Source organism: Neopelma chrysocephalum, unplaced genomic scaffold (assembly GCF_003984885.1).
Source record: "Neopelma chrysocephalum unplaced genomic scaffold, ASM398488v2 Primary Assembly neopelma1_117, whole genome shotgun sequence".
Lineage (NCBI taxonomy): Eukaryota > Metazoa > Chordata > Aves > Passeriformes > Pipridae > Neopelma > Neopelma chrysocephalum.
The window spans coordinates 851814-871336 of record NW_020897779.1 but is presented as its reverse complement, the minus strand read 5'-3'; the positions used below and the strand labels follow the sequence as shown (position 1 = coordinate 871336).

Here is a 19523-nt window from a genome sequence, read left to right as displayed (position 1 = left end):
CAGAGGCACACAGAGCGGCACTGGACGTGAGCTGCAACATGGGAAGTTCCCACTAGGTGTGATTTCTTTTTCCCCCATGAGGATGGTCAAACCCTGGAACAGGGACCCAAAGAGCCTGTACGATCTCCATCTTTGGAGATTATCCAAAACTTCACCAGAAAAAGCCCAGAGCAACCAGATCTATTTCTTTTCTGCTTGGAGCAGGAGGTTGTACTAAAGACCGAAGATCCCCCCTGCCAGTCAAAATTTTCCTCTGGATCTATTTGTGTCGCATTCACTTTTTCTTTAAGGCCTGCCTCTCACACTAGCAGCAACCTCTGACCTCTCTAATCATAAATGCAGCTTAATTCCAGAATCATCAGTCAAGTTTTGTTTTATTCAGGTAATACACAAAGTACCAAAGTCAGGGGAATACTGTTGGCCAAAAATAACCACCATGGCACAGCGATCCAGAAGCTCAACCCCACAGATAACTGCCTAGAAAAAGCCCAAGTGCTTAGTGACATAACTTGGCACTGCTGGGGTCACTATTATATAGCTGTGGACATGTAGCTATACAATTGCTCTCACTGGCATTTGGAAAGCTGCAGTTGTTTCTCAATTCTCTACATTATAATATACATTTTACAGCTATTCTCCTTTATTTGCCTGTCAATGCCAGTGTCAGCTTATCACAAATTTTGTATTGTGGGGATATTGAATCCACTTCTGTACAAATACTGTAAAGAAAAAGATCCAGCAGGACTAGAAAATGAAATGTGAGTTATTTTCATCATCTTCTAACTTTACTTGGAAATGGTGTCTGTAGCTTGGCAAAGCTGACTCCCATACAGTTCTTTTCCTTTGGTGTTAGCAAGTTTCATCTCTGGCCAGACAAACAAACTGACTTCAGGGACTTGTCAACTCAGCTGGACAAAGGAGTTTTTAACATGAAAGAAAACAAATTCTATGCTGGAAGTGAGGCTTAAATAACTACATTATTCAATAGTAATCAGCTAGAATTTAATCAATTGGGTTAACCTTGTTAGTGCTTCTGTAATAAATGAATGAACTAATGGATGCAAAACCTAAAAGGCTGATCATCATCTTCCAATCAAATGGTAAAAGGTAAAACTGCCTGACCTCACATGGCATAATTTCTTCCAGTTGTTTCCCAAGACCACTAACAACTTTAAGATGAGTAACTGATAACAGATCCCACACAGGTAAAGCGACAATAGTGCAGGAGCAAGAATTCAACATAGCCCCCCAAAAAATGTGTTTTAAATCCTTTTTAATCCATCCCACGACCTTCCCCCATCCCATGCTACCATGGTTGACACAGAAAACATGTGGCCCAAATGCCACATGTTATTCAAACACTCTTCCACATGGAAAAATGCAGTGCTAGGTAAAGAGGATCCAGCTACATCTCTGAATCTGCCATCCTGTGGCAGCCTAAAAGCCTGCTAAGGGTAATTTACTCTGCTTTGTAGTCTTTACAGGTATCTTGGTTAAATCAATCTAGCAAAATACTGTAGAAACATATAAACCGTGCCTGTAAAAGTAATAGAAACTGCATTACAGAGGGTTAAAGGCACCACTTTAACACAAAACTCTCACATATGCAAAAAGAAAGGAAAAAACCTAGGACTGGCAAATAAAAAAAACAAGCAAGATCCTTTTTCTTCCATTATTTTGCTAGGAAACTCTTACCTGTCCAACCCCTGGCAATAAAGAGGGAACAAGCAACGCAGACTTGTTTCACTACCTGGTGTAATAAAATCAGGTACTCAAAAGCTACAATGCCTGTGACCAGGCTGCATCTTGCACAGCTACTCAATATGCAGAAGATCTCTGCACTGCAGGATAAAAATAATCAGAGCCCTACGCAATGAGATTGGTTATACTGAAAAGAAGGCATTTACAAAGAAAACAACACACTGAAGAGAGCTCAGCAATATCTGGCTGCTGAGTGAGGTCAAAAGCAAGTATATGGAGCCTTGTAGCCTCACACCAGGGCAACACTGCCACTGCAGATGAACTGAAAACAGTGCACAGCACCAGAATAATTGGGCCATTTTAAATTACAATCTGCCAGGCTTCCCCAAAGAGAATCCTAGCATAGGAAACCAAATGCTGTGGCTACATCCATATTTTGGAGAGCCTGTGGACCAGAAGGCATAGAACGTGCTGCACTGTCCTGGTATTACAAGCTCCCAGAGTGCTCCCAGAGAGACCTATCAAGAAGTAGGTAAGGACAGGGAAAATATTTTTTAACTCAAAGCATCTGCTTCTGAGCCTCATACAGCCTGAGCTGAGCATCTAGAGAGGACACAATACCTGGTTTGGCATGTAAGATAGTTTCCTCATACCCCTCTCTGCAGCAGCCCACTGGATTTATTCAGGGATACTGGTTTACAATTTCTGCAGTTAAGGCTGCTGTTAGAAAAGCAGACTAAGACAGCCCAAGCCAAGCACGGCAAAACTATGCCAGTGCTGTTCTAACAGAGATGTGACATTTTGATTAACCTCCAAGATGTCATAGAGGGGAAACTGAGTCCAGATAGTACTCCACAGATGCTCCTTGGCCAGCTCAATGTTGCTCCTCAGCAAACCCAGGGTGAGGAAAAAAGTCACAGAGAGAGCAGGCAGGTTTCTGTCCATTTCTATTTCAAAGGAAATAGAATAAATCAGTATTTCAAAGGGTTAGCAAAGCATTGAAGGGATGGAAAAACATCTGCTCATCTAGAAGTGACAGTACTCTTCCTTCCATATGTTCAATCATAGGAAATCATCCCATTTTTTCTCCTCATAATTCCAAAGAACAGGAACCTCAGAGTCCTAGTTTATAAGAGCAATGAGGTTTTACAGCAAGTCCCCATACTGCCTTCAATCATCACAACTACTGTGTGTCAGTGTTGAAAGAGTAGCTTTGGGTCATGTAAGGTTTTCTGAGCAAATGGACCCAGAAGTTCCATTTCAGGTGTACACCAAATAGTCCCCAAATCCTAAACAAACCAACAAATGGTGCCTCAGACAGGGGGGTAGATTAAAACTAACCCAAAGCAAAATTCCCCAAATACATGAAGTTTATAGTGTAAAATCCCTAATATATCTTGTTATTTTTTTTCCTATTTTTACTTTATTATCCCTACACTTACCAACTACAGGCACACATTTCTTAGTGTTGTCCACCATTAATTTTTCCTATAATTTCCATACTTGCATGTATATAAGAACCTATGACTGCAAAAGTCTATTCTCTAACGTGGTTCCTTGGACTCTCCACAACACCTGGTAGCTGGGAACTGCAGAGCAGCCTTCTTCAAGGAAGGAAAATTTTCTGATCCTCCAGGTAAACTTAGTCCTGCATATTCCATCCACAGAAGGGACAGATAGGCCAAAGATAATCATGCCTGACAGCAGTGACAAGCAACTCCTGTAGTTAGGCCAAAAGGGTTGCTCAGGCTGGTGTTGATAAACGGCAGAGGACTTCACCTACAGCAGACAGTGGGTAAACACATGGTGCGATCTCAAGTAAACGAGAGATCCAAGTTCATAAGCTGTAGTTGCCTTAATGCCACCACGTGGTGAAGATTTGGAAAGAAAGACTTGTTTTCATGGAAGGGGCCTGGCATCACGGGTGATCCCATCTGCTTGTGTTGCAATGAGGATATCAGTAAAATCAGGCACTGGGGAGGGTGCAGGCCTCCTTCAGCAGCAAGGACAGTAGCACACATTGTGATACTGAGGTCAACATTCCTAATGGTACCAAAAGGAATGCAACTTCCCTGTTCCCTGAGCAAGCTCACCAACACAGAAAAAACAGCTTTGGTTCAACATTGCCAAGCCCCTGTCAGAAGACAAATGTAAGCCAAACAGTGCTTGACAAGGATGAAAATAAAAATGCCATCTTGTGGTGCTCTGATTAGAATTGGCCAGATAAAGTAGCACCAGAGAGAATGTCCTGAGCCCTGCAAGTCCAGCCTGAACAAGGAAATATTCTACAGCAACTGTGTGGGACAAAAAGGTTTTGATTTTGACTAATGCAGTCCATGGAACGCAAGAAAAAGACAAAAACTTTGCTAAAAACTTCTTGGGTAAAGGCACAACAGGACAACCGAGAGCTTCAGCTCATCAGCTGCTTGAGCAAGAAACTTTCTAAGCTGACTTCTCATTTGTGTTTTACCCAAAGCATAAAAGGGCATCATTGCTGATGTTTCCCACACTCAAGACAGTAAACAGATTTGGAATTTTGGCCAGAAGATGATCTGTGATCCTTGCAATTAACAATGCAAGTCAGAAAGAATTTTGCCTTTGGGAAACTTAATAATATCTAAACAGTGAAAGAAAAAGCAACATACAGGTAGAAAAATCAAATCAAGTATGAGCAGAACAGAATGACACCACAGAGCAGTTAAGAGATACTGACATGACCACACGTGATCTCATATGGCCAAGCACAAGTATCTCAGAATCATTTGTTTTGGAAGGGACCTCTTGAGATCATCTAGCCCACCCCCTTGTCCAAACAGAGACAGCTAGAGCATCTTGTCCAGGGCCACATGCAGGTGAGTTTTCAATATCTCCAAGGACAGAGACACAACCATCCCTCTAGCTAACCTGTGCCAGCATTTGACCACCCTCAGAGCAGAAAACTACACATAGTGTTTATTAGAAGGAATAAAGATTCTCTCGAGGAGTCATTATCTGCTTAGTTCCCCAGTTGTTCTGTGTGGACTGCTAGTGCAGACAGGACACTGTGAGGGGCCTACCTGCAGCTGTGTTCCCTATGTGGCTATTCCACAAAGTGTCCCAGAAAGCCTAACTGTTGGCAACAGCCTGCACTCCACACCGATCAGGAGCTACTGCACTGAGAGGTCAGGCTGTACTCAAACCAGGTCCTGAGGTAGGTCTGCAGTATGGGCTAATGGCCAATCTTCTCTATCCCAAACTCTGCCAAGCTCTAGCAACTTGCTAGACTCTGATTACAAGCTCTGAAAAGAGCAGCAGCTCATCAGTCCTTTAAGGTTGCTGTGACACCTAAATAGAAAACAATAAAGGTTACTATTTAAGAGGGACTGCAATGTTCAGTTCTACTAGAAAAATACGGAGGAATTTTAGACAACACTGTTCCCTGGCTTTTCATCTAGAAACCCATGAATTGACTATATCACCTGTGGTAATACCACCAACTTCCTCCATCCACCAACTGTTGGACAAAGGCAGCATCTCCCTTTCTGAAATGTTTCTCACCTCTTTGCAACACTCTCAGTGAAAACATACACAATACACGATTCCCAACGCTCTCAACCCAATTTCTTATTTTAACTTTATCATTTATTTCTGTAAAGCATTTGGGGATTAACCTTGAACCCAAAAAAAGCTAGATTCTTCACAGAACAGCTTGATTTGTAAAAATATGGTTTAAGTAACGTGTCATTCTCAAATGCGGGATAGCTGATGCGTAGCCAAATCTGCTTCTTTGGTCTTTTCTGTCCCTTAATATTTACTAACTGCTTTGCCAGGGGACTTGTCCTAATTCCACACACCACCATTCCCTCTTCCCAATTACGGCATCATGCTGTGTACAAATGTGGGTGTTTGTTCAAGCATTTGGTATTCTCAACTATTTTCCAGAAATAAACACTGATGGCAGTACACATGTATTAGTCAATGCCTTGCACATTTTCTGATGCTAGTCCTGGCTTGGTGATTTCAGGTCACACTTTTCAAGCATTCTCTGCCCTGGATATAACACATATTGACACTAACTAACATGATAGCATTGTCTCTTGGCACTGTAATATCCATCATTCTGCACAGTCATACCTTCAACTCAATTCAGAGCATTCCAAGTGTACAACCAAATTAAAAAATCTCAATCACTGCCTTGGCTTGCCCTCACTCCACTGTTTTCAGACCTCAAACACCTGCTTTGCTGTTCTTTGGGAGCTTGTGTATCCAAGCCTTTCACATATCAACAGCAAGATTCCTCTAACGACCTGGGTTGATTTCTCCTTTACACAGATCAGCTGCGTCTATTACAACACAGTGTATTCAAGAGGCCTATCAGTCTTCCTCTTAGAAGATCCGAAACGTGGAAAACTATTTGACCTTCAAAAATAATTCAGTGACTTTTACCCAGAGGCAATCTGTCACAAATATTAAGTAACCCGTCTCACAAGACCTGCAACAGTCTCACCCTCTAATTCAATCATATCTCTGGAGATTTTGTACAAGAGAAGAGGTATAGACACAAACATAAGGCCACAACACTATCTCTGAAGCATGAGCCCTAGTGACAGGGGTCCTACTTACTGCTTCAACAGAAGGGGATTCCTCAGACCAAGTGGGAATCCTGCGAAAAGGAACATCCCTTCTAAAGCATATTATACTAGAACATAGAAACTGTTCCTGTCAATAGCTGGCCTTGCCTTAACAAGGAAATCTATGCAAAATGCACTTCAGCAAACACCAGTTCTCAGTCCCTCAAAGGCAGATTTGGAAATTCCTTGTGTACATGCTCCCATAGCAATCAGTTTTTAGTAGAAGACCCCTTTACTGTTCCTTCAGCCAGGAACAACTCCAGCAAGACAGCTCCCTTGCACCTTTTGGTGTTAAAACGCATCTCATCACAATTGGAAGAGCCTTTGGGATACTGCCTGGTTTCTTTCACCCGAGACTTTAAATATCAGCAAACGAAGTTTTAACTTTTAGCCCTATTTATTATAGTTTCATCTCACCAAACAGAAAACAGCACCCTGATATAAAGCAAGTCTCTCTTCAGTGTAGTATCTTCAATGGCAGCAGGGCTGGATATGACCCAAGGAAGGCTCCCATTTTGCTGCTTCCCAGTCAGTCTGAAATCTGCTCATAAGCTTTGTCAGGTTCAGCTACAGAAATCGATGGCCCCAAGGCTGACTTCCACATCCAAACCAATATAAAGCTGCGTTAGGGAAAATTAAGAATAGACACATCACTTTACACTTTGCCCTCAGAACAGTGAGGTAATGAAAAATTAGCTAATTGTCAGTTTCCCTATACTTTGTGTTATCCACTTTTTGCACTCATCTACTAGCCAACCATTTTCCTTGGAGACTCCATCACGCTTAGAGCGCTCCCTGTCCTCTGTGAGGCAATCAGCTAACCTCATTTCCTAGTAAGATGCTGCTTCCTCTATTTCTTATTTTCTAATCAGTATCACTAGATTGCAGAGACCAGTGTACTAGTAATGCAGTTTAAGTCTACTCATTGTTCTTATAGCCTGGCAGACAAAAGTAGTCCCTGTTGTTGGAACTCACTGGAGCTGCAGAACGTAATAACCTTCTGAGCTGAATGACTTGACATAACATTACATATAGATGAAAGCTGAAGAGAAAATTATAAAAACCATTTGCAACTTTGGATTCTAGTTGTTAACACGCACAGTAACTTAGTGCTTCCAAAGGCCTTTCTGCCTTACCTTGCAGCTTTTTCAGGACAGCCACTTCCATCTTGAGAACTTGCTTGGGCTGCTGGGCTGATTCTACCTTCAAGGCCACGTTCTCACGGGTCAGCAAATCCATCGCCTCATAGATCTCCCCAAAGCCACCACCACCGATCTTCTTCAGCTAGAAAAGTACAAGGAGATTTGGTACAAGGTACATGACAGAGAACATCAAACTGGCTCCCACAAAGTCAGGCACTAGCTTCTTAGCTGTGTAGAGAGAACCAGCTCAGTTCCCAATCTGTGCTGTGGCTGAATCCCTTCACTGCACAGCTAGGCAAAAGTCCAGCTACCCACTTGACTGTGCTATGTATAAATTCTTTGCTGTAACAACAAAGAACAAGCCTAGCAACTAATGACATGTGATACATTTAAAAGCAAAGGATAATGCCTATTATCTCTGTAATGTTCCTGCCAAAATTCAAGGAAAGACACTTCAAGGAGGTAGCAGAACCACTATTCAGACCACGGTAGATAAAAACTGTCATTCCCTCTCAACAAATACATTTCTGCAGTAAAACATAACCATGGTAGTCAGAACTAAGAAATAAGTTAAATGAAGTTTACATCTCATTCAAAGGATTTTAAACACAGAACAAAACATCCACAGGAATATTTTACAAGATGCTTGACCTGCTCTGCTGGTGAAGTTGCTTCATTGTCACATTTCAGAGAACTGTCAACTGCATTACCTCAAAACAGTTGCATACAAGCCACCCGTAGAGCTTCATTGTTTCTCATTCTCTTGCTCTATTTTTTTAATTTTTAGTTTGAAGCCCAACAAAATTATGCTTTTTGTACCTCTGAGCAAAATTAAAGACTGTTTCACAATAGGATTTCACTATTTCAGCTGACATAAACTCAAAGCTAAAGAAGTCTAAGTTCCAGCATATTTGATATGTACCTACTAGAGATAGATCATCTGCCTGTTCTAGAGTAGCCTCCCACTCAAGAGAGCAAGTCGGGATCCTCTGCCTTTCCTGGAAGGTGATTCCTTGATCCTCCTTCTGCTGAGACTTGACAGCATATGTGCATATATTTATATATGAGCATGTATAAGACAGACTCCTAATGTGTTGCAAGTGTCAATGTGCAAGTGCCAGGAAAATTATTTTATATTTGTTTCTCTTGGATACATTTAAAGCATACTGTGCTGTCCAGGAAAAAATTCAAGTTTACAGCAAAGATAGATCAGGGCTCCCTTGATCTGCTTATCACTTGTTCACTGAACCTAGCTGCAGCCCTTCCCTTCAGCATTTTGTGTTCCCTCTGTGTTAACAACTGCTCTGGAAGCCCTGAGCGCTGCTTCTTTCCAACAGCAGCAATAACACTTCAAGAGAAAAAGACGTTTCAGTCACACAGACATGATCTTACATAATGTTTAATGAGGTTTAGATGATATATTAGTGTCTTCTGCACCACAGAAGGCCTGTCCTGTGCATCTGTCCAGTTTGCTGAACAAAGGGCCCTGCCTACAAGGGCAGGGTTTTTTCTTCCTAAGGTGACCCAAAATCATTTTTTTCTGGCTCGCAGGTCAAGAAAAACAGTTCCACATGAAGAAGGAAGTATTTTCCGTATTAAGAGCCTGGCTATCGTCCCTGAAGCTATTTCTTGATAACCCTACGAAAGCTGCTATCCAGAGCCATTCTTCTTTTTGACATTTTTCCTCACAACCTTCCACTGGGCTAAACAGACATATTCATACAGCCCAATAACTAGGTCACCACATATTATTCATAAATAATTACAGTGCAGCCCTATTTCTACTTGGAAATTCACACTAAGTTAGTTGGCTATTAAAAATCTTTTTATCAAAACAATACTACATTTGGCACAGCAACAATATGCCAGCTAATACCTCAGGATTCAGTACACAAGATCTTCTGTTGCCTGATGTATTAATGGCACAAGAGAAAGGGAAAGGGACAGTGAAAAGCTACAGAAGGCAAAAAGTTTAGTTGGGATCTGGAAGGACTTTGAGAAAGACTGAAAAACTCTCAGTTGGAACATGGGTAGCATAACAAGCAAAAGTCAACAGTAATAAATACAGCATAGCATAGCTGGGATGGAGAAGAAATACAGGCTACCCAAACATCTCAGTGGGTACATAATTCAAGAAATGGATCTGGGGAGAAAAATTGCTGAGCCAGCACAGACACACATAATGACCTTTTTCCATTCACTGGCCCTAAAAGGGACAGCTCCGATGTCCAACACAGTTGTCAAAATGCAAAAGTACTACAATACAAATGGAACAACACAGTAATATGACTAGGATAGTGGCACCATCAGGATCTGTAGGAAGGTCTAGTCACATACAATGAAAATATTGAATACCTTGCTGCTAGAGGCTCTCACTGAGTTAGAAGTCATTCATTTCAGGAGTAAAAGAATGATCAGGAGCCTGGAAAAACTAAGGACAGACTAGGACTACTACCTCAGAAAAAGCAAAAGAATGTGTGTATCAGAGAAGCAGATTCAGGAAGAAAAGTACAATATTGAGACTGCACACCTGGGAAAACAGCCAAATTGGAAGAAACGTAAAAGTCTATAGAGAAATAAATGTGAGATGACACGAGATCAAGATCGGAGCTTCTGCTGAATCAGTAAACTGATTTTATCCAGGCAATGGAATGCTGTCAAAGCTGCCTTTGCTTCCTCACATTCTTTCTTACCCTCTCATGGAAATTATTCTCAGGCGTACTTTTCCCAGCACACCAGATGGTTCTATTCAACATTACCAGCACTGCCATCCTCCTTGATTTTTCAGCAACATCCAGAGGCCACCAGCAGCCATCTCCTTTTCTTTGTTGCAGAGGAAGTTGTTGCAACTCAAGGTCTTGGCTGAGGTCAAGGGCTTATGACACAAGCATTTCCTCATTGCTTGGGTATTCTATGGGAGTTCGCTGTCTAAGGTGAACACAGCACAGCCTTCTGCTGGACGCAGAGAAGAGATGGGCATATACCACTCAAAAAACCCAAAACCAATAATGAAACCACAAACACAAAGTCAAAAAAGAGAATGAAACATCTAACTAGAATGACCTAAGTTGCAATCATGAGTCATCAGCCTATGCTAAGCCTCACTGCCCCAGGAATATTCTATTCTCATCCTGTTTCCTACCTTCCACCAGCCCATTTACTATTAAGACTGGGATACAGGCTGACAAAACCAGCAGGACTCATTCTACCTAAATGCACAAGCCCCTGTGCACCAGTTGAGTGGCCAGGTTTCCATTATAGGCTGTGGGATCAAGTGAACAGTTCATCTGATCAAACACAGGTTTGGACTTGCACATAGACAATCAGTAGTTACACAGGACACAGATGGCTCCCTTTGAAGTCTCCTTTAAATATTATGAAATATTTTGGATTTATCCTGAAAAAGCCTCTAGTAGCACAATCCTCCAGAGCCTATAAAAATCCAACAACAACAACAACACACAGCCTTCTCACTAAGCAGAAATCAGTATTCTCAGAGAGACAGTTCAAAAAACCAAGGCAACACACAACTCCAACCAAAAATAGCTTTGAATTACAAATTTAATCTTTTATTTCAGAAGCATATATGACACCACTGCTCTAAACGAAGTCTGCCTTCCAAGGATATTATATAAAGACCAGGATAACCCACGATAACCAAGGCAGGAGTGGTTCAGTCTCAGGTGGCAGGGTCAAAGAACAAGAATGTGTGCTCTGAATCCAAAGCAAAGGACCAAACAAAAAGCCAGCAATCTATAGTGAACTCAGCTAGGGTCAAGGTTGTCATCCATAGGCTTCAAATGTTTGACAAGGTCAAGCAGTGACTACTGTGACTGCCTTTTAGGAGCACGTGCATAGTCAAGCCTGCAACTCCTGTAGCGCAACTCAACGGGCGCCTTGATTCAGAAATGGCTAGAAGGCCTCGTCTGACTTAACAGGAGAGGATGAGTTGAGTTGACCTACATTCATCAAATTCTCAAGAGTCCATTCAACTTGCTCAAAAGGACTGGATCTGATCTCCAGGGAATTGAACTCACATATAACAGGCATGTGACTGAGCCATGAACTGAGAAGGCAACCAAGAAGCCAACCAGCCACATCCTAAAACATCTGAAAACCTCTCAAAGCCCACTTAAAGCAATGCAGAGTGAGACCAAAACAGGCCCTAAGACTGAAAAAGAACCTTCCTTGTCCCAAATTCCCTCTTGGAATCATAAATGGCCCTTGTGAGCCAGACAAGATAAAGAGTTCACAAAAGTGTGTGGGACTTCCAGCAAGGTTTCCAAAATAAACAGGAGAGCTTCAGTTCAAGAACCTCAGAAACCTTAAAGAAAACAAAGCATGGATTGCACCTAGCAAAAGAACATGTACATGAGTCAACACTTATATTCAAAGCTCAGTGCAGAAGCTGCCAACTCTGTCTTGCTAATAAGTCTCAGTTGTGAATCCCCAATAAAAAGCATTTAGGTGAAACAAAGAGATACATCAATTCAGCTTTAAGGCATCCACATTTATCCCTAGTTCAAAGCAAGCACAAGTTATGTTCGTCTTTGTTCCCTCCCCTGAACAAAGCTCTTCACATCATTCAGAGCACATGTGGATCAAGTCACCCTCTGGGGACTCAGTAAAAGTCGTGTGGTCCCAGTACTGTCTAAATTTCATCCAGTGAAAGCATCAAAAATATCCACAAGTAACAAATGATGACTCAAAAGAATACTTCTTCTAAGTCCAAAAGTTTTGATAAAAACCATAAGCACTGCCTGTCCCTGTCTTTTTTCATAAATAAGAACAAAAATCTTACTGCTGTCAGACAGCCAAATTTTACTGACTTCGAGTGACAGGAAAATGAACAACCAAGAGGCCAACTGCAGAGAATTAACATCTTCATTTGTCAAAGCTTTGTCAACCAGCATATAGGAAGAGAGGAGGAAAGGAATTCAACGAATACATTACACCAAACTAAAATTAGAAATTGGCTCAATACTGGAAGTATATCAGCACTAAGAGCTACAAGGTTCAAGCAGATGCCCAGTCAGAAACAATCACAATGGGAGGACAAATTACACAAAAAACCTTCTGGCAGCTGCACCCCAGCAACACATAAATATGCCACACACCTCCTTGAGCAGGATCCATCACCCACAGCAAAGCTTGGACCGTACAGCTTGCACACTGTGGGTTAGATTCAGAAAGGTCTGTGATGCAATGTTACAGCTGTATGCTCACTTTAAGGTGCAGTCCCTTTTTCCTCTGTCTCTTGATCCTATGCTATCCCTTTCCTTGGGCCAAAAGAGGTATTTTCATAGTTTTCCCAGATTACTTCGAGCCCCACACAGCTTGTGGCTCTGACTGGTCCCACACCAACATCAAGCACAGCAAGGGGACAGCACAGAAGGCCTGCCTAAAAGGAAGGAGGGTGCACCTTGCACTTTTTTGGTGGGGGGGAATGACTGTTCAAAGAAGGCTGACAATGCTCAACTCAGCTAGCACAAGGCCAAATTCTCAGCTCTACTCAGAGGTGGTAATAAGAATTTCTCATTGCTATTTACAGCCTTTAGCAAGGCATGTCATTTCTCAGAGCCTTCAAGTGGGGCAATGACCTCACTGCAGTATTGAAGGCTACTGTGAGCCAATATTATAAAACATAAAAGGCTATTCCTCTAGTTTGAGGTAGTTGTTGACAATACAGCTACACATTTCTATCTTTTCTAAGGCAGAATTAGTGGGTAGACCTTCTAGATGTCCCCAGTCACAGATTCAGGCAACGATGAAGCACTGAACCCCACCTTTAGGGCCTCTACCAACTTGAAAATTAGTTTGAAATGTTCCCCTGTGAGCATAACCTAGCATATTTTAGACATTACTTGTAGCTTTTGGTGCTTTTAAGAGTTCTGCTGTTTCCAAGAACAAAGTTACTTTGTTTAGACTGTGTTACAAAAATACTGCCATTATTTACAGAAGTTTTAGCACACCTGTCTATGAAGGAGAAACTCAAAGTTTGATGAATAGGCAATGGTACGAGCCAAAGCTAGCTAGGGTAAAGAAAAACAGAGAATCACAGAATCACAGAATCATTAGGGTTGGAAGAGACCTCTGGAGATCACTTAGTCTAACCCCCCTGCCAAGGCAGGGTCATTTAGTGCAGGTTACACAGGAACGTGTCCAGGTGGGTTTTGAAGGCGTATAGAGAGGGAGACTCCACAACTTCCCTGGGCAGCCTGTTCAGTGTTCTGCCCTCCTCAGAGTAAAGAAGTTCTTCCTCATGTTGAGGAAGAATGAGTGTTTGCCAGCATGCTCTTAAAGCAAAGGCATCAGGAGAGTGTCTAAATTCAGCTTTGCAAAAAACGTGAACCAATCTGACTAAATTGTAGGCTCTGGGGAAATTTCCATTTGCACAGGGAGGGACAGATAAAAGCTGCAACCTGTATTTTCTGAGATGTTGGTAAGCACAGAGCATGTTTCAAGTTCTATATGTCAGTTCACCTGCACATGTATCGTCCTTCTAAAATGAGTATATGTGCTCCAGACTAGAGCTGCAAGAGTACAGCAAGACTTTCCTTCAGCTGTGCCAGAAAGCTTTGGGATGGGGATAGAGGTTGTCTCCATTTTGGTGTCTAATCACAGAGAAAATTGAGATTCTCCATTTCCTCTCAAGAAGCAAGGACAATGAAGAGCAGTTTGAATTGCTTAAATATAAATAGGCTGTTCAGGGATAGGTCAGACAGAAAAGTGAAGGCTGTGGAGAAAGCAGGAAGCAAAGCGAAGAGAGGCAGGAAATGAGAGAGCAAAAAGAACAGAGCAAGGTTGAACTGTGCAGGTCAACTACATTAAGTCTAATGAAAGGATAATGTATTGTCTGATGTAGGCTGGTGAAAATAACCTATCCACAGCCTGGAACTGAAGTGAATTCAGAGTCCTGAATTTTTTTAGTCCTCTGCTCTTCACATTCCACTGCAAAACTCCCAGGGCCACTGTACCAGAGCTAGTCAGCACAAAGAACAACTTAGTCCTACTACTACAAATCACTTGTACTTCAAAGTAGTGAGGCTTCTGCTGTGAGATTAGGAATTCAGACAGTGCTGGTATTCCAAGTTAAAAATGGAGACAATGGCACACATGGGATTTAAATTTTTTTTCAGCATCTTAAAAGCCAAGCCCATCCAGCTTGCACAACAGATGAGACAGTTGTCCTATGAAGAAATAAAACTCTTAACAATTATATAATTTTTAAAAGTATCCTAATAAATTTACACAGATGTTGTACCAGCTAGTTAATCATGGAATTTCTGGCTTTTGAAGTAGCTGACATTCCAACCCTACACATTTGGACTTATATTATTTTATTGTAATGCATTTTATTTATAGACTTGTCTGCAGTATTCTTTGGCACAGTAACTCAAAATCTAAGTTCTCACTAAAAAATTACTCAGCCTGCTGCAACAGTTCAATCCTACCTAAAAATCCTTGGCAAGTTTAGTGTTCTGAAAATACCAGACAGTCTAAAAACCACTAGAGTGATATCAACCTTCTTGCAGTATCTTGCTAACATGTTAAATCATACCACTCCACTGTTGCTTGCCAGAGGCCAGGATTAAGTAGACAAGTTACTGTACTACTACAGGAGGAGGAGGTCTGTTTGAGCCATTATGGAAGCACAAAGCTGGAGCTACTCACCACTTTCCAACGATCTTTGACCACGTAATTGGCCGGAAGAATGTCGACCTGTTCCCCTCCACCACTCATGTTTGGTTCGTCCTTGATGACTGCTGCTAGGCACTGCATTTGCCAGCCAGAGAGTATTTTAGTAGCTCCCAATTTAAATGAGCCATTTATCTGGGGAAAAAAAGGGGCAGGGGGAACAAATGACAAAATTATTAGAGGTCACAACATAAGTACATGCTACATTTCCACAGGTTTTGCATATGACTAAAAGAGAACCAGTCTCTTAGGAAAGAAAGCAAACTCACCTTGCAAACACCTGAGCTCACTCCATGCCCAACCTGACAGACACAACCATGCTTCAAGTCAGCAGCACACACTAAAAGGGTCACAGTTATCAGCTACACCGTGCAGCAGTCCAGTGCTCTTGGGCCTGACAACAATGCATAGAGAACCTAATACCAAAATGCTGCAAGGGCTGTTATTGCTACCAGGCAAAAAGGTCTTGCTTTAGCAGAGCAGCTGCTACCTGGGCAGTTTTTATGGTTTTCATTGGATGACATCCAACACAAATCAGAAAGGTTTGCCAGGTATTGCATTCAATAAGCCTAAAAGTATTGGAATAGGGTAGAAGGCCTTTACAGAGCCAGGATTACAGACACATCACTGTAATGAACAGCCAAGCATATAAGATGGGATTGTTAGAAAAGGTTGAAGCGATGTATATATTAGTCCTCCTCATAGCATACACATGGTGCTAAAGATGATCAAATTAAAATACAGAGAAATAACTTGTGCCTATGGTGTTTCTCTTCTACCTCATTCCCTTTTTTCCTGCTTTTATATGGAACTCTAGATAGCCTATGCTGAAATTAATTTTGTTTTAATTTTTTTGGTTATTTATCTTCTACAAAAATGACTTTCCAAAACACATTAGCTCTGCTTTCCTGGAAGAAAATAAACTGAAAAAGGATTAATAAAAGATCTTCCTAAAATATTTTACTGGCTTTAGAAGTAGGCTGGATCTTTTACTAAGCATGAATCTTGGCAATTCTATTGTCCTTCTCCCAAAACAGGGAATATCTTCCTTCCTAAAAATGAGTGTTACTGTAGCACTCTGGTTGCAGACTTAAATTAGATTAACAACATAAATAACAAATTTTAAAAAAGTACTAGAGCTGGTCATTCAACCATTACACTTCTTTGGGCCTAAAAAAAAGGAAAAAGTCACCAGGTAATTTTGAGCTCAAGTAGAGAAAAGAATCATTCCCTACAATAAAAGGACTCAGAGGGAAATCTAGAAAGTGACCAGCATGTAGTATGCAAAAGGAAGCAGCAGACAGAAGTATGTCAAAAGTGCAAGACACAAACAATGATCAAACAAACCACGAACAAAAGATCTCAAAAGAGATCTTATACAAATCTTCACAAAAGAAGATTTCATTCTAGATATAGAAGATAACTACATGGAAAAAAATAGCAGCAGACTAACTCAGTAAGAGGGCTGCTGAGAAATGTTCATGAAATCCAACATCTGCTAAAGGATAATCAAAATTATAGAAGAGAAATAGGAAAAATCTGAATATTAAAGAGATTCAGAAGAAAGGTAGTGCAAAATGTTCCAAATTCTTAGTGAAAGAGTCCTGCACCTGTGTGGGGCAGCTGCCCTTTCAATCACCAGGTACTCAAATAAGAAACTGGAAAGAGAAAATACATGCTGTGTTTGGCAGCACAACATTTGTGCTTCTTCTTCCTAATGACCAAGTCAAATACCATTCCCAGGCTCTTTTATGTTCACCAGAACATCTGAACTGGTCTTCCCTAAGCTAGCAGTGTGCTCTGCATACACTGTGCCCCCAACCTTCCTGCACATCACTGCAGGATGCACAGAAGAGAGAATCCCTGCAAAAATCTCTTCTAAGGCTGGCTTTTCTTCTGGTATTTAAAGAAAAATCATTTAATTATAGACTGCCCCAAACTTTCAACATTATAAAAATATAAAACCTCCCAATATTAACACAAAGGCACAGAGGCAAGTATCCCCTCCCTAACCTTGAAGGTCTCTTCACATCACTTTAGGGATGCATGTGCATAATAAGATTTCAGTCTAGTGACTTGTGGTGGAAAGTAATCCCAAGGAATAATTTTAGAGGAGAGACAGAGCATGAAAGTCCACAAGCACTCAAAGCTAGGCAAGGTACAACTGCTTTCCCTGGTGCACTATTCCAGTTTCCTTTATCAATGTTTTAATATATGTATATGTACAAAGATAACATGTTTGTTATTTAAAGGAATAACATGTATCTTCACTGGCTTTGAAATAGAACAAAATTTTCCCAGGCAGTACCATGAATAGCAGCCATTTGGCAATATGGAATTACAGAACTAAGTTTGCAGATCTGCTCTGGTATAGCCAGAGTGATGCAGCCAAACAAAATGCCAATTTAATTACAGCCCAAGACGAATTTCAAGCTGTTTTACATCACAGTAGCAGCACAAAGCAGCATGAATCAAAACTTGTTCCTGAGGCAGTACTAATACTGCAGAAACATACCCAGACCTACAGGCAAGGGTTTACCAGAGCAACACTGAAGCATTACCTACATCCATAGCAAGGTGGAACACATTAACCTAAAACTCCAGAAGCATCACAAAGAAAGGGCAAAAGAAGGGATAAAGTCACCTTTGTGCAGAAACCATCAGCATATTTAAATTGTGCTTTTAATTTATGCATTATTGTAATGCCTTTCAAATCAATAAAATATAGTGTAAATATTGTTTGACCGACATCAAAGCCTGTAGCCAGCTCTATGCTAGAGCTGAATTTGCTAATAGAAGGGAAGTGGCAAGGGATGGTCAGTGGGGGAACGATAAGGCACTACTTCTCTTCCAGAATACATGGCAGAGAGCATCATTTCTACATGTTAAATCTTAAGTGGTGTTACAGGGAACTAGAGGAGAGATGGAAGGATTATATCTCTCTTCAAATTCAGCAAAGCTCTTCCTGATTCAAATGGTAACCAAGCATATCAACTTTTACATATCTGCACCACTCTTCTTACCTTTAAAATGTGTCAACCACTGAATGCAAAGAGACATAATTTAAAATACAGTGACTGTGAAAACAAGAACTTTCAGATTGCCTTTTCCTGTAGCGAAAGTACAGGATGTCAAGAAATTTTTGCATTCCTGTCCCATGAAGACATGCAAGAGAGTTGAGCAACTCTAAGACACTGTAAAACTGCCTTCCTAGAAATAGCAAGTGAAGCAGAAATGAAAGCAGCTGTGAGAAAGAAACCGTGACAACAGCAGGACCAAATCCTGTCTCTTGGCCAACCTCAGCATGAAGAAGTGTGAAATCAGCTCTTGCATACCGCTCTCTCTTTGAGCCAATTAGGGAGAATCTTTATAGTTTTATAAATTTAGTCTTGGCCTTTACAATAAAGAAATCCAAAAAACCACGTTCACCAATTCACTGAAGGTTGTAAGAGCATTCTGAGGAGTCACTTTATATGCCTTCCCTGCTCTTATTCTCTGTCTTAGATATCCATTCTTGGCCAACTTAGGTCAAGATACCGGCCTTAGATGGACCTGTGGTATGACTCAGAACGGTCAGGCTTGTGTTTTGATGAGGTACCTTCAGCAGAAGGAGTGTATATATAATACATGTCTCTTTTATCCCTTCAAGGAGGTCAGAGACCAAAAAAGCAAATACACATAACCTAATTACCTATCTCACAAGGTTTTCTTTCGTGCAAGCAAAATTTTAAACAGCTTTATTGGAAAAAAATATTTCCTAATGTTACAGGATTACAGCACTCTTAAAACTAAACTTAGAAATAACAAGCATGCCCTGTGGAAATTCCTAATTAATACATCAGATCTTTCCTATGTTAGCTTACTTCAGTCTTGAGGAGTGCTCAAAATACAGCCAAACTCACACAAACATCAAGTTGAAAACTCATCAGATGGTTATTAAACAGCAGAACAAAGCTATGGAAGTCTGCCTCTCACCCCCTTACTAAAGGTGCTGGATAATCTTAATGAATTAATCTCACTGTGGAAGAGTTACAATATCTCACTTTATTTCAGGACACATCCTTACCTCTGAAAGTCTACAAATTAGAACCATCAAAACAAGTGAAATTTACTGTAACCCATAACCCACCACAACCACCTTAGGAGCATGATCCACCTTAAGAGCAGATCCCAATGGTGCTATAGGAAGTTGACGAAAACTACAGCTTTTTTGGGTGAGACAAACTGGACATCTGCAAAACCAAAAGAAGTAACCCCAGTAAATTGCAGTCCAGAAATCAGATCAATCGCCCTGTCCAATACCTGCATGGAAGAAACAACCAAAAAATAGTTGTAAATAGAATTTGAGCATAATTTAGCTGTTCCCAACACA

The 19523-nt window shown here is 41.0% G+C and overlaps 1 protein-coding gene across 3 annotated transcripts in view; it reads right to left on the bottom strand.

The window, feature by feature from the left end:
• The window catches only part of TTBK1 (tau tubulin kinase 1), a 110062-nt gene that overhangs the window by 79422 nt on the left and 11117 nt on the right, over positions 1 to 19523 (bottom strand). For 2 of the 3 annotated variants that reach the window (XM_027696915.1, XM_027696912.1), the window contains exons 2-3: positions 15128 to 15286; positions 7448 to 7595 (exon numbers count right to left, since the gene is read on the bottom strand). In XM_027696915.1, the coding sequence (XP_027552716.1) occupies positions 7448 to 7595; positions 15128 to 15235 (256 nt within the window). In that variant the 5' untranslated portion in view covers positions 15236 to 15286. Of the gene's footprint in view, positions 1 to 7447; positions 7596 to 15127; positions 15287 to 15420; positions 18061 to 19523 lie in introns of those variants that run through there. The other variant, XM_027696913.1, reaches the window with a different exon arrangement.